A 16,504-nucleotide genomic window follows, 5' to 3' on the forward strand; every position below is an offset into this window, starting at 1 on the left:
ATTATTGTTGCTTTACTGGATTATATTTTGGATTTGTGATTTGTTGTTGGTTTACTGAGATGTTTTAAATATATTGTTGGTTTACTGACATTTTATCTTTGAGTTGGGATTTATTATTGGTTTACTGACATGTTATTTTGGAGTTTGATATTTTTTATTGGTTTCATTTACCAAGAAATTTATTATGGAGTTGCTATTTTTTGTCATTTTATTGAGATTTTATTATAGAGTTGAGATGTATTATTAGTTTACTAAGATTTTATTATGGAGTTGAGATTTATTGTTTGTTTACAGAGATTTGATTATGGAGTTGAGATTTATAGTAAGTTTTTTGAGATTTGTTGTTTGATTATGGAGTTGAGATTTGTACTTAGTTTATTGATATTATAATTATGGAGTTGAAATTTATTGTTTACTGTGATGCCATAATGGAGTTGAGATTTATTATTGATTTACTGAGATTTTATATTGAGCTGTCATTTTATTGAGAGTTTGTTATTGAGTTGATATGTATTGTTTGTTTACTTAGATTTTTTTTATGGAATTGAGATTTATAGATGGTTTAATGAGATATTATCATAGAGATGTGATTAGTGGTAAATGTTTTCTTTACACAATCTATTAAAACTTGTTGTTAGAAGTTCTTTGTAATCTCAAATACCTTGATGTTTTTATTACTGAATACTGTTCTTAAAGGAACATATAAATGATATAGAAGTTTACAAAATGTACAGGGAGATATAAATAATATAGAAGTTTACAAAATGTACAGGGAGATATAAATGATATAGAAGTATACAAAATGAACAGGGAGATATAAGTATATATTATCAGGTTTTCTACACATTGATATCGTAAAATATCAGCTGCGAGCCACAATGTGAACCTTTTTGGCGAGTGAGCGTAGCGAACGAGCTAAAAAGTTTCACATTGTGTCGAGCGGCTGATATTTACGATATCTATACGTAAAAAACCTGATTATCTGTTTATCGTCCTATTAATGGTCTTTTTTCCTCTCCCTGAAACAGTTTTACGCTTGACGAAAGCAAGCTTGATAACGTCTCCTCTCGCATTGTGACGTCGCTGATAACTTCTCCTCTCCCATTGTGACGTCGCTGATAATGCCTGGTCTCGTTTTGAAGTCTTGATACGAGAATTACTGAGTGACAGAGCAGGGTGATATAGGCGGAGGGAAGCACGATAATGTTAGTTATTAGTCTTTATAGGCCTATTACATTAATTGGACTTTTGACAACTGCTAAAGGATATAAAAGCTTTGCATTATGATTTACAATATTTGATTTGGGTACTTTGGCCAGATTAACACTTCAGGGCATTTATCTTCCACATAGTTTAATGTGAGGCTTTTATCAACAATATCTTAATTGATTTGTAGTAAGATATGATTCCTAAAGATATGGAATATGTGTAAAATTGCTTTTGTAAGCCTTCCTATCAGTGCAGATCTTGAAAATGTTGGTAAAATTTATTGAAAAGGTTAACATCACCAAAATTGAGATTGATTTTAAAAATCGGTGAGGATTTGAGTTAAAGCCCCCTGGAAGTGCCAAAAAAAAAGATACTATCAAGGTTTTAGGTGTAATAATAAAAATTATTTGAAAGGGTTATATTCACATATATGTGTGTTGTACCACTTCTGTCTAATCTTTGGAAGCACGTCAATACTTAAAGACCATTTGACAGAAACCTTTCATACTTGGTAGGATTGTTTCCTGTCATGTTTCTCTGACAGGATATATGGTCAGTTTAATTTTACAATGTTAATGAGAGTTGTTGGAATTGACAATTTTTTTGTAGTAATCTTACAATGACACTGTGTGAAAGCAACTCCCTGCAAGTCCTTTTTACAAATTTCTCATACTTAATTCTATTGTTTGCCATCATGTGCAGTTGATCACATTTTATCACCATTTTTATTTGACCATTTTTGGGGTAGTTATTGGGACATTGACCATTTTGTTGGAGTATTGTAACAATAACATCTTTTGAATGCAACTGTTTTCTAGAAAGCTCTCTAACTTGTTAGGATTTTTGATAATACAATAGTATATAGATAATAGTACATAGTATATATAGAGGAATGCCTCTGATATTTGACAAAACAATAGTATATCTATAGTATGTATAGAGGAATGCCTCTGATATTTGACAAAACAATAGTATACTGTAAATTCAGAAATTATTGCGAAAAATGCGATCGGGATTATGATTGCAATAATTAAAACTCACATTTTGGAATTTTTGGTATGAACTAAACAAGATAATTCTGAATATTGCAAAAATTTTAATCGCATTTTAGTCTAGAATGACAAATTTGAAATAATAAATGCACGCAATAATTTCTGAATTTACAGTATATATATAGTATGTATAGAGGAATGCCTCAGTGTATTACTACTCTATCTTTTGCTTAACGTAAAGTGTTTATGCATGCTAATTTTGTGTTCTACTCTTTTTTATTTTTGCCTGCTTTTGTCAGTGAGTAAAGGTAAGTGGTATTATTCTGGTAAAATGGGAAGTTTACTATTGGAAATTTATGATTTTTTCTATTTTTCTTTTCTTAATAATATTATTTTCTTTTAACTAGATATTTCTCTGTTTTTTCTCTCAGATCTTCTTGCTCCACTTTTTAGCTCATTGTTTATTTTTTATGGTGTTGGTAAACAAATAAAATTAAGAAAATTAGATAAATTAAGAAAAATTCTTTGAAAGGTTTTAGTCAATAGTTAAATATTTAAAAAAAAAAGGGGGAGATAATAAACTACCAATATTGATCAAAAAATTATTTACAGATCCATCAGTTGTGTAGTGGAGCAGAAGTTAGGGTATCTAATCAAACTTGTATTACACAGACCAAGCTTAAATAACAAAATATAAATTATAGCCACACAGTATGGTTCATATGTATGCTTCAGTATAAAACATTATGCAGATAGTTTAATTATGTGAAAATTGTATATGCTACGTTCCATAATGAAATAAATTTAAGCAAGGAAAGGACATTAAAAGACAATAGAAAATGAGATTAAGTTATGTTGATATGTTTCTGATTATATATCAGTAAAACCCTCTAACACAGATATTATTGAAATACAGAACAGTAAATGTGTAATTATATGATTATATTTTGCTCTTTAAGAAATTGCTATATCATGGGATTTTATTTGTCCTTAAAAAATCAGTGGCAACATATTATTCTGCTAAATAAATGTGTTAGTCATATTTTTTTTCTGTTTACCATACAAAACATTCAAACTTTATAATTGTGATTAAAGGAATAAAATAAAACGGAATCACTATGATCAGGATGATCAGTTAGGTTTTTCTTCTTATACAAAGTCTAAAAAATAATATCTTAAGTATTAACCAATTTGGAGAAATGACTTAGCAGTTGTATCTGTTTTGATCTATAAAGAATGACTTATATTTTGTATTGCCTGAATATCCACCCATAGGTATAACTGTTGTCTTATGTCTGTCCTTGGTTTTCTATTTTGCTAAGATACTTTAATCTATCTTGCAGGCATTGCCATCAAAACAGAACGTTTCTACAAAAAAGCTTACCTCCAGTTTTGTATTTTAGATTATTTTATATCTTGGCTTCTCCATTACCATAAATGATTCTGTGTGACAGACACATATCTCTGTCTAGCTCTGATCTAAAATCTTGTAGTTGGCAAGACAGGTCAAGAAACAAATGGTTATTAGTAATTTACATGCCTCCATAAAGACTTGATGAAGAATCATAGCCTGCAATAGTCCATTTGCCAATTACCAATTTTATTCTGTTATTACACACTTTTTAAACAAATTACTTCCCTTTGTCATTCCTAGACTGGTTCCATACTGGACAAAATTGGCTATTGCCTATGCAAAGCATGATGAATGGAAAGTGATGTACATGTATCAGCGGAAAATAATTCTGATGTCAAAAGCATTTAGCTGAACAACGAATTAATGTTAATTAAAGATTTGAAAACCTTAAAGATTACTCACATTAGGCACAGGTAAATTTGCTCTTTCTGCTAGCTCTCCATTGTAAATAAAAATTAATGTCCCTCATAAGGGAGACAACTAAAAAAGGGATATCTCATTACAGGGTCAAATACGGGAATTGGCAAATGGCCTATTGATAAGTTTGAATATCTTTTTAAAAAGAAATTTAACATGCTACAGGGAAAAAGATTGGCAGGATCCCAGTAGCCAATGCTACTGAAAATTGGGTTGGGCCCCTAAAACTTTAATGAAAATGCTCATAGTGCTTACATGAATATTCATATTGTGGCAAGTTGGGCCCCTAGTCAGAAAATATTAGTCTTATTTGTTTCATTAAACTCTAAGAAAGTAAGTCAAGATGTAACTAAGCAACGCAAATTTATTCAGAAATTGTTAGTTTTAAGTTTTGAGTTTTAACAATCGGAAAACTAACACTATATTCAAGTAATTGTTTAAAGTAGATATTTGAATATCTTTACAAATTCTCTTCTTTCTTATACATCTTGAGTTCTAGATAGACAATATAACTGCTTTCTATTTTCACTAGTATTGTTTCACGCTTGATAGCTCTGATTTTCACTGACAACATCCATAGGCTCATTAGGAACTGTGATGACATCAGTTTAATCTTAAAAAAACTTTTGTAATTCAGATGAGAATTTAAAATCATTCATTGACAAAAATAAATTCTATAAAGATAGTATTGATTTTTCCTCCAACAATATTTACCAATATTAAAGTTGAAAATTTCAATGAAATTGAATGGAATTCTAACTGTTAATGTTAAACATTGCTAGGATCTGTGAGATTATTTATAGGGAATAATTTTAATGAAAAGACGCAAGAAAAACTTAAACATATCTGGTATCCTTACGATAGGTAATCTGACTCCCGGATCGGGAGGTAACTCACCAAGGTCAGGTATGTGTCTCATTTTTCTTGCTTATGATTCTTGCTTTATATCTAATAGATTGGAGGTTTGATTCTAGAAATGTATAGATTTTAAGTTTTTGTTGAAATGCAAGTTTTAGGCATTTTCTCTTTGGATTATCAATTTTAAATAAATATCTCCATGATTTATAATGCTGAAAAATGCAGGAGAAAAATATATTTTTGTTACAATTACAATGTTTTGAAAAGATATTGAAATTGCCAATGAATTTCAAATTCATCAAATCTCAAATAAAAAACAAGGCATATTTGGTTTTAGTTTCCAGTCTTTCAAATGGATTTTTGAATTAAAGAAAATTAATTTAAAATTTTTTTATTTTTCCAAATTTTCAAGATATTTATATTTATTTTGGAATCAGTCCTCAATTTATTACAACAAATATGAGGTATGAAATCTCCTGGTAAACAATTGTGGTGGTCAGTTATTGGGATATTTTTCTCATGGCAATTTGTTTATACAATATATTACAAGATATCCTTTCCTCTGCTGGCATTCCAAGTATTATATAAAACCTTTCAATTAAAAAAACAACAACAGCACAAGCATTTATCAAAACTTAGCAATACTGAAGTTATGTTCGGCGTTTTGCATTTGCGCCGATCTGCATTTCATTTGCGCCGATTTTTTCTTTCATTTGCACCGATTTTTTTTTTCATTTGCGCCGATTTTTTTACAGGTAAATAACAGGTAAATTACAGGTGTAATGATTAAGAAGATGTGGTATGAGTGCCAATGAGACAACTCTCCATGCCAGTAATGTTATTTTCATTTATCATTAAAGACCTCTTCCGTTAGCCAGTTGTACATATGTTATGAATTGTCATAACATGTATAAAACTGTTGTCTCCTGCTTAAAATCAAGAAGTAAAAACCTAAGATAAAAGCACTTTGTTTATACTTAAATGACAAATTAAAAATATATGTGCAGCATTCAAATCCATAAAAACGCAATACAATCTGTTCTTGTCGAGTATGTATAGGCAACACATCTAATATATTCCTTTCGTATGATTTCGCATCTTCTATATTTGGCGTAATTGTCGATAACGAAGGCCATCTTTTTCTTTGTCTGGCATTCGTACTGGTGGGGGCATTTCTAGAGTTCGCATTTTCTCACAGGGAAGCTATTAAACCAAGAGTTCCAAATGGTGAAGTTGAAATCATCCCTTCATTAATTTTATGGACGCCATCACGAATTAGTTAACCGTTATGGAATGTGTACTTGTACGTTGTCTAAGAATGTATGACATTTGTCATCAGAAGGAGCGTCAGACAATGTCAAATGTGAAGCAGTCATCGATTTCATTTAGGGAAAGGAATGGTAACCTGAAACATTGGGATAGCCATTTACCAATTGCAATGTCACTTGATTTGTCTTTATACTCTATGCTCAGCCAATATAAAAGTATAAACTTACCTGTAACTTACCTGTAAATCTAATTAGGAAAAAATATAAAATCGGCGCAAATGAAAGATTGAAAATTTTCGAAATCGGCGCAAATGTCATACGCCCGTTATGTTGTCCAACAAATTTGATTGGTTGCCTTAAGGAAATGTAACAACCAATGGATTTCTGATTGAATAAAAACCGATTGTGAACCAACATTTTATGGTAACATATTGTGAAATCATTTTCCCTCCACAAATTATTATTATAATTCCAAAGTGTTACACCCTGCTATGCTGTAGCTGCTTTCCAATGTTATTCTGAGATCAATTTGCATAGAAAAACCTGGGCTATGTCACTGATGAAGTAACTACCATTCTAATGCAATGTGGGTTGATTTTTTTTTTGTGACAGATGTGGCAGAAGTTGAGATATAGACATTATCATTGGGTGGTTGCTGCAACATAAGCTATTTATATTGTCATATGTGCAGTGTCCTTAACTTCATTTTTTGCGACTACTTACAAAAAATGTATAGTTTTTTGTCATGTGAATTTCTATCTTCTATGCTGTATTTTGCATATGGGTTCCATGCAAGGTCTATCTGTCTCTCAGACAGGGTAAATCTGGCCGTAACCTTATTTATGGATCAGTGATCAAGGTTAAAGTAACATGATTAGGTCTGTTTCTCAGATACTATAAGCAGTTAGTAGGTCAGCTATGTTTGGTATATTAAATGATTGGAAGGTGAACATGTCATCTGACAGTGACCTCATTTTCATGGTTCATTGGTAAATTTTAAGTTTGATGGTTTTGTCTGTTTTTAATTTAAATACTAAAAGCAATAGGTCAACTATATTTGGGGTAATTTAAAGATTGATTGTAAATTTGTAAGGTGTACTTGTTTGTCTGACATGTAATATCTGACCATGACCTCATTTTCATTGATAATTTTCAGTTTTATATGATACTTTAAAGAAGCCCCCCCCTTTTTTTAGAAACAATATAAAATCAATCATGGTCAATAAAGCAGGCAAGACATTTGAGTATGTTCACTATTGATAGATTTGTTGTTTCATAGTCATTTTGTGTCTGTTCTAATTCAGATGTGTTGTTTCTGTTTATAGATCTATTTTTGAAGGAGTAGGGTAGCTAGTGTGGTCTGTTGGACTTTCCAACAACACATAAGTAGTATCTTTAAGTCCTAACTTTTCATGTTTGATGACAACTTACAGGTTTGATTTTCTCTAGTATTCACTCATTTTTGTGATCAGAATTCTGGCAGGGGTATATGTGTCCTTCCAACAAGACATATAAGGTTTGATGTATGATCATCTGACAGAAAATATTTCTGTTTTAAAAGTACAAGATATTGTGACAGCCTCTCAGTGACTGTCCTATTAAAACCTCTGGCTGTAATATATGTTAGTGGGTAATTTTGTTGTTGATTTACATGTATGATAAAAATTAAAGTTATTTAATTTTTTTGTTATGTTCAACTTTTAGAATCTGATAAATATAAGTTGGAAGCTTTAATAAGAGGAGTTCTCAGATCAGATAGATATTTGCAAGCTTGTACAGTTATTGTGGCTTTTGTTGTAAAAGAATTGTGGATATTGTTTATAGCTTGTTGTATGTATTAATTATCTTTGGTAAGTGAAACTTAGGAAAAGAGGTAAATGAACGATCAGATGATATGATCACTGGGACTCTGTAAAGGAAACACGCCTTTGTGTAAGAAAAAGCATAATTTGTTTTTTAAAAGGTTTTTTTTCATCTGTATCCATAAGGGAAAAGTTTGTCAACAATAAATTGTAAGATTGTTCACATAAAGATATTTAAACAATTGTATTGATTAAAGTCATTACCGGTTTAGTAAGAAGGAAGTCATCAAGATTTTAATTCATTAATTTCAAATTGTATTCAATAATGCCAGAATATACTGACAAAATAAATGGGTGAAAAAGAAAGAAAATTTAATATTCAACAGTTTAAACAGTGCAGTGGGACTATATTTTGCCTATTTCTTGGAGTATTATTTAGTTAATGTTAGGTTTAAACCAATATCAGAAAAGAAACAGGAAATTTGAGAATATTTTTCCTACACATATTTTGTTTTATATTTCTTCCTATTTTGGTGATTCTCAAAGTTCTCTTTCATGTAATTTAATTTAATAATTTAATAATAATAATAATATAATAAAAAAAAAATAGATGTAAATTTCTGTGGTCTTTACACAGTACATTAGATTTATGAAGAGCGGTTTCTATTTTCAGGTCGAAGTCTGATGGTGAAAAAGAATGATGGTATCAAAGAAGTACAGTCAACAGATAGTACTGCTACTATTGATGATGAAGATACTAAAGGTTTGTACCGTACCAAGGTTAACTAAGGTCAACCAAGGACAAACTTGTCACATTTTATCAACCAGCATAGTCTACGTTTTATCAATTTTAACCTCATTTTAAATTATTCTTGATAGAAAAATAAGGGTATATGCAATTAAAAAAGGGAAAAAAGCCTTGAATGGCATAACCTTATGGCAAGTACACCAAAAAATATTTGTTGTTTGCAAAATTAATGGTGTAAAATGTATTATGCATTAACCATTCTTCATGAAGATTTTATTTCATACCTATATAGATACTACAGTAATTGAATACAAATCACATCATATAAAGGTTAGAATTTCTACGTTAACACCAATAAATTTCTATTTCTGATTTAACTCTCTTATGTTATGGTGTAACATCTTCATACTATAAAACAGTGGTTTATAGCTCTATATTTTGAAATAGAATAAGAATCGGTTGAATCTATTTTTACTTAATCCATTAAAAGCGTACGACATTTGTATTCAGAGAGGAAGTAGGTGTTAATCTTTCTCTATAAGGAAAACCACATTACGTGAATTTTATTTATGAAAACTGATCTTAATTTGTAATGGTGCAGTTTGGATTAGTGAAATAATGTGATGACTGAAACACCTACTAGTTGTATCTATTTTTAGAACTAGTAACCTAAATTTTTTTTATGTAAATCTGAAATTTGTTGGAGTAATTACATATATTGAGTAGAATCTGACGAAGTGAAAAACGTAATAGTTTGCTAGTTTGCTCACACAAAGTGATTCTTTTTGTGATAAATGATGATAGAAATGAAAAATGATTGTATTTCTGTAATTGATGTTAGTTGACAAACATTTTCTAGGAAAACCAGAAATAGATAGTGAGTACATTAGTTGGCAAACCCTTCCAATTAGTACTGGTTTTCATTGTAGAATTTTCAAAAATAGAGAGTGCATTTTTATTCTGTTCTCTTAGTGACATGACTATTTAAAAGATTGGTAGAAATATATAAAAAAAAATGATGTTTTTTCTGTTATGTCACTGGTCAACACTGGTAGAAGCAATACATTTGATAAGTATAAATGATTAATCAGATAATTTTTTTAAAGAGTACATTTTTTTGTGGCTAAATTCATTCCTGTTTTATTTAGATTTACTTCAATTGGATATCCATCAAACTATATAAGGTTCTTGTTTAATCTGTCACCTACAAAGCAATGGTAGAAATTTTTACAAAACGGAGTAACATACTCACAGAACTGTCGTAGTTATGTGTAAAGTCATGTGTTAGATTCCTCTATAATTTGTTATATCAGATATTGACTTCTGTTTAGGACTAAAAATTCATTTAGATTGTGGAAGAGCTAGAAATTAGCTGAAATTGGGAGTTTAAAAAAAAAATAGATTTTAGGCCACACCAATTTGATTTATAGTTCTTTGGATTTTCCCACTCCTGTTTTTTCGAAATCAAGTTTTCAACAACAACAAAAAACTACTGCTTCCGTATATTTATGGTCCGCATGCCGCTCCGAAATTAGTCTTGCCTTGAAATTTTTTTTTCACACTGACGCTTTTTTCCCCCTGTAATCAAAGCTGGGTTCAAACGCACGTGTGATCAATCAATAAATGTGAAAGGAAATATAAAAATCAAAATGTCAAGCCATCAGTTTTTGTGGTTTCGGCTCAATGCCGAGGACAGGCAATCATTGAACAAACGGTTATCCGTTGTTCGTCATCATTTACAATTCTTTTATGAAGCCAAAAGGGTAAATATAAAAAAGAAGATGTGGTATGATTGCCAATGAGACAACTATCCACAAAAGACCAAAATGACACAGACATAAACAACTATAGGTCACCATACGGCCTTCAACAATGAGCAAAGCCAATGCCGCATAGTCAGCTATAAAAGGCCCCGATAAGACAATGTAAAACAATTCAAACGAGAAAACTAACGGCCTTATTTATGAAAAAAAATGAACGAAAAACAAATATGTAACACATAAACAAACGACAACCACTGAATTACAGGCTCCTGAAGTCTGTCAATATTTCGATATCAAACACATACAAATTCGTCAACAGCCGTTGGCATCACCTCTCATAATCCGAGATTACTCTGACGTCTAACAGCTGTTTGCCAGAAAAGCTGGGGCTTGTCTTGCAAAACAGCCGTTTGACGTCAGAGTAATTTTGGACTACACCTATCAATGTTGGCACTGACATGGATATTTCTGTGTTGGGATAGTTAAACTGTAAATTTGTGAATTTTGAAATAGATAGAACACCCTCCGATCCAAACAATAATTTAAATGAATTTCCCACAGGTCCCACTTAAAAAATGTGTTAATGAAAAAAACAATAGAACTTCCTACCTAAAAAAACTAAAACAAAATCGTGTGAACAGGGCGAGGAGATATTGATAGGCCCAGAGAAACTGTTGTGTGACCTCATTGACCTGGCTATTACTATAGAGTGTGGGTGGCCTTCAGAAACTTTAGAATCAGGGACAATTGTGCAGAATAAACTTCAAAAAGCTTTGAAGTTCGTGGTATATAGACCACATCCATATAAAAGACTGCAATTTACTATGAAATATGTCAAAATCCTACTATCAAAATAAAGTCTATCCGATAGTAAAAATTTATTCATTCCCAGAGTGCATCTTACAATTCACAGTAGTAGCTAGTTTTGATGAGAACACATATCCTTCTGTTTGCCTTTTAGTTTCCAAGCACAGCTCTTAATATAACAATAAGGAGATGTGGTTAAAATAAGACAACTATCCACCAAAATTCAAAAGAAGTAGATGTAAGCAATTATAGCAATTAAAATGTATGCATGGTGGGGTCAAATAATTCCTTCCCTCTCCTCTATTCAAATGGGATAACAGGCCTTATGCATCAAAACATCAGTGTTTTTCCTTCTTATTCTGTTTGATAAAACTAGCATGTAACAATTAACCAAAAAAAGATATCACTCGCTCCCCTTGCAGACCACTCGCCTGTCAAAAACTCATTTTCAAGAATTTTTTAAAAACAAAAAAATTTTGCTCGCTCGCCCCATATTTTTTAGAGCAAATGTCCGAAGAACTATATATCAAATTTGTGTGGCCTTAACTTGATTGTTCATCATACTGCTTTTAACAAGTCATGTCAAAAAACAAATATTTTTGGTTCATTCTTTTTAAGTTTCTGATATATACTATCTTACAAAAAAAACTTAACTTCTGTTTGGTGATATATTTTCAAAACCTTGACGGAGTTTTCTTCATCTTTTAACAACCCTGTTAATATGGGAGAGGCATTTACTTGCTATAACCAAACTTTTGTTTACTTACTTTTGTAATTTACCTTGTTATAATAATTTGCTTTTGCTTGAAAAACAAAAGAAATTTAAAGTTTTGAATACAGCTAACATGTTGAGATTCAATGGTGTATTATCAATTCAGCAAGCCAAAAAAGAGTTATTATGAAAACCTACAGACTTATTATATGATCAGAAGTGTTTAATCAGGAGTGATCCTTGTAGCTAATATTGCAGAATTTGTCTAGTTTATCTGTTATTTTGATAAAGTGCATGTTTTTTAAATAAAATAGTTTTATTCTAGAAATTCCCATGAGACAAGGAAAATTCAATTATTAAATAAGCTTGTTAATGTAGACTGTTCTCTTAGATGTCCTTCCTAAATCTAAAATTATGAGGTTTTTTTATGGCCCACCTTGGAGCAATATGTTTGTTGATCTGTGCGTCTGTCTGTCCTGCTTCAGGTTACAGTTTAAGTTGAAATTCAATTAACTTGTATCTTAGTAAACATGTTCCCCATGATATGATCTTTTAACTTAAATGCCAAATTAGAGTTTTGACCCCAATTTCACAGTTCACTGACTATAGATAGTTATAGTGTGAGTGCAGCATCCCTGTACTATGGACACATTCTTGTTTAAGCTAATTGCAAGGTCAGTGTAAACTAGATGTATAATTTGTATATGTTGTAGACATCTCTAAAGCTTGTACACAATGTACTGGTTTTCAAGGTTCAGCTAACAAGCAAGCTAATCAAAGATATTACCTTTGCCTACACACTCAATGAAATCAGCTGTTACGTCAATGTAAAGAAACATTTGTTTTGGACCCAGCCAAAAAGTAAAATTGGCCTATGTTGTGCTGTTTGGGAAGGGTTCACAATTCACAAACATGTTGAACCCTGTCTCATTCATTATGTGCCTGTTGCAAAATCAGGAGCCTGTAATCAAGTTAAAATTCTATGGTTGCTGGTTTATTTTGTTTTGTTAGCTTTAATGAAGCTTTCATAATTGAGTTGTATCACATTTGGGGCATGTTGGGGTCAGTTATAGCTTACTATTCTGCATTGGATTTACTCCATAACTTCAGTCGGTTTTGTTTACAGATGTGCAGATCAATTTAATCTGGTTTTGTCTCATGGGAATTAGTTAAATACATCAGATGTTGCATGTTATTTTTAATTTAATTTTGAAGTTTCATGCTTGCATTTTCTTACTTTTCTTACTTGATATTTTGAATATGATATACAGACATTTGTTTTTATTATTAATAAAAATACCTTAGATAATATAGATACCTGTTGAAACTGTCAGCTGTATCTGCTCCACTTCACTTTTCTATTAAAACAATTCTGCTCCCATTGATATTGCCATCATTAAAGACTGCTCCCATTGATATTGCCATCATTAAAGACTGCTCCCATTGATATTGCCAACATTAAAGACTGCTCCCATTGATATTGCCATCATTAAAGACTGCTCCCATTGATATTGCCATCATTAAAGACTGCTCCCATTGATATTGCCATCATTAAAGACTGCTCCTCTGTCATCAGTTAATTGCTCCTCTGTCATAAGTAAATGCTGATCCCCCCCCCCCCACATTGTTATGAGTAAACTTTTTTATCAGATCAATCATGCTTTCATTCATATCACAATCAATCAAGTGTGCTTGTCTTGACATTTTCACCAGTTAATTCTTCTACCCTTCATGTCTGCAGTGATTTTTGTGCCAATTCATATTGTAGTCAGTAAAGGCAGTTTCCCATCTCAATGTAGCCAGTAACATCTGCTTCCCTTAATGCTGTCATCAGTTAGCTCTTTTCCCTTCACATTGATATGAGTACATGCTGCTCCCCTCATCATTGTTGGAAGTAAATGCTGCCCCCTTACCCTTTTCAAATTGTTATGAGTAAATGCTGCTCCCCTTCATATTGTTATGAGTTAATGCTGCTCTGCTCCCCTTTACATTGTAATAAGTAAATGCTGCTCCCCTTCACATTGTAATAAGTAAATGCTGCTCCCCTTCACATTGTTATGAGTAAATGCTGCTCCCGTTCCCATTGTTATGAGTAAATGCTGCTCCCCTTCCCATTGTTATGAGTAAATGCTGCTCTGCTCCCCTTTACATTGTTATGAGTAAATGCTGCTCCCCTTTACATTGTAATGAGTAAATGCTGCTCCCCTTCACATTGTTGAGTAAATGCTGCTCCCCTTCACATTGTTATGAGTAAATGCTGCTCCCCTTCCCATTGTTATGAGTAAATGCTGCTCTGCTCCCCTTTACATTGTTATGAGTAAATGCTGCTCCCCTTTACATTGTAATGAGTAAATGCTGCTCCCCTTCACATTGTTATGAGTAAATGCTGCTCCCCTTCACATTGTAATAAGTAAATGCTGCTCCCCTTCACATTGTTATGAGTAAATGCTGCTCCCGTTCCCATTGTTATGAGTAAATGCTGCTCCCCTTCCCATTGTTATGAGTAAATGCTGCTCTGCTCCCCTTTACATTGTTATGAGTAAATGCTGCTCCCCTTTACATTGTAATGAGTAAATGCTGCTCCCCTTCACATTGTTGAGTAAATGCTGCTCCCCTTCACATTGTTATGAGTAAATGCTGCTCCCCTTCCCATTGTTATGAGTAAATGCTGCTCTGCTCCCCTTTACATTGTTATGAGTAAATGCTGCTCCCCTTTACATTGTAATGAGTAAATGCTGCTCCCCTTCACATTGTTATGAGTAAATGCTGCTCCCCTTCACATTGTTATGAGTAAATGCTGCTCCCCTTCACATTGTTATTAGTAAATGCTGCTCTCCTTCACATTGTTATTAGTAAATGCTGCTCCCCTTTATATTGTCAAGAGTAAATGCTGCTCCCCTTCACATTGTTATGAGTAAATGCTGCTCCCCTTTATATTGTCAAGAGTAAATGCTGCTCCCCTTCACATTGTTATGAGTAAATGCTGCTCTCCTTCACATTGTTATGAGTAAATGCTGCTCCCCTTCACATTGTTATGAGTAAATGCTGCTCTCCTTCACATTGTTATGAGTAAATGCTGCTCTCCTTCACATTGTTATGAGTAAATGCTGCTCCCCTTCACATTGTTATGAGTAAATGCTGCTCTCCTTCACATTGTTATGAGTAAATGCTGCTCTCCTTCACATTGTTATGAGTAAATGCTGCTCCCCTTCACATTGTTATGAGTAAATGCTGCTCTCCTTCACATTGTTATGAGTAAATGCTGCTCTCCTTCACATTGTTATTAGTAAATGCTGCTCCCCTTTATATTGTCAAGAGTAAATGCTGCTCCCCTTCACATTGTCATGAGTAAATTCTGCTCCCATTTCACATTGTTAAGAGTAAATGCTGCTCCCCTTCCTGTTGTTATGAGAAAATGCTGCTCCCCTTCCCGTTGTTATGAGTAAATGCTGCTCCCCTTCCCATTGTTATGAGTAAATGCTGCTCCCCTTCCCATTGTAACAAGTAAATGCTGCTCCCCTTCACATTTTCATAAGTTAAGTTTGCTCCCTTCCACTGGTCATCAGTAAACTCTGCCCCCTTCACATTGTCATAAAATAAGTCAATAGCTCACCTTTTTAATGTCAGCATTAAACTCTTTTCTATTTTGCATTGATAATTTGAAAATATGTTCCCGTCTATATTCAAGTAAGATTATTCTGCTCCTGTTAACATTTTTCTCTTGCTAACTTTTATTTTCATTTATTAGTTCTGATTATTTTTAAATAGTTGTTTCTAAATTTCTAGATTGATATTTTTTATTACAAGTACATTTGTACATTCAAAAACATAAATTGTATAGATTTCAATCAGTTTATGGAGAAGGATAAGAATTCAAATATCTGCAAACAAAACATGATTTTTTTCTATGAAAAAAATATTTAAAGTTACAAATTTTAGATTTTTTGGGCAAATTTCAACATTAGAACTGACATCTTTAGTGGTTTATAAAATCAATTGGAATATTTATATTTAATGTGTGCAATTTTTGTTTGCCACACTTCAGGATCTATAACTCTGACAGAATTACAGATAAATGAGAGATCTGGTTCTCCTAGTCTAAGAATACAATGTAAGTAATGTGAGAACCAGAGTGAGGCTGACATCTTGCTCCTAGTCAGCATGTGTAGAAATACTCAAGTTTTTATGTTGTCTTTCTCTAGTCCAATTGTGTGCATCATTTATTTTTACTTTTAGTCTTTTCTAGGATATTTAATAGAAAAGCATGGGAACTTTTATTTTCATCTTTTTCTTTCTATCAGAATTCCTGAATGCTACAATACATTTCAGTTCATTCTTTCTGTAAATTGTTGCTCTTGTTTATTTTTTTTTGCTAAGTTAGATTGATATTGTTTTCCACATTGTAAAAGAGAATATTATTCTAGTGAACAAAAAAATGTTGTTCTGTGGCCATTTGTCTTCCAAAGCTTTCAATAGTGTGTCTTAACTGGTTCTCTTTATTGTCACAAAGTTTC

The 16,504-nt window shown here is 32.1% G+C and overlaps 1 protein-coding gene across 4 annotated transcripts in view; it reads left to right on the top strand.

Annotated features, from left to right (window-relative positions):
• LOC139489592 (calcium/calmodulin-dependent protein kinase type II delta chain-like) overlaps positions 1–16,504 on the top strand; it is an 89,842-nt gene that overhangs the window by 54,344 nt on the left and 18,994 nt on the right. For 3 of the 4 annotated variants that reach the window (XM_071276173.1, XM_071276174.1, XM_071276175.1), the window contains exon 13: positions 8,634–8,723. In XM_071276173.1, the coding sequence (XP_071132274.1) occupies positions 8,634–8,723 (90 nt within the window). Of the gene's footprint in view, positions 1–8,633; positions 8,724–9,567; positions 9,586–16,035; positions 16,102–16,504 lie in introns of all 4 variants that reach the window. The other variant, XM_071276172.1, reaches the window with a different exon arrangement.

Source organism: Mytilus edulis, chromosome 9, assembly GCF_963676685.1.
Source record: "Mytilus edulis chromosome 9, xbMytEdul2.2, whole genome shotgun sequence".
In the NCBI taxonomy this organism is placed as follows: Eukaryota; Metazoa; Mollusca; class Bivalvia; order Mytilida; family Mytilidae; genus Mytilus; species Mytilus edulis.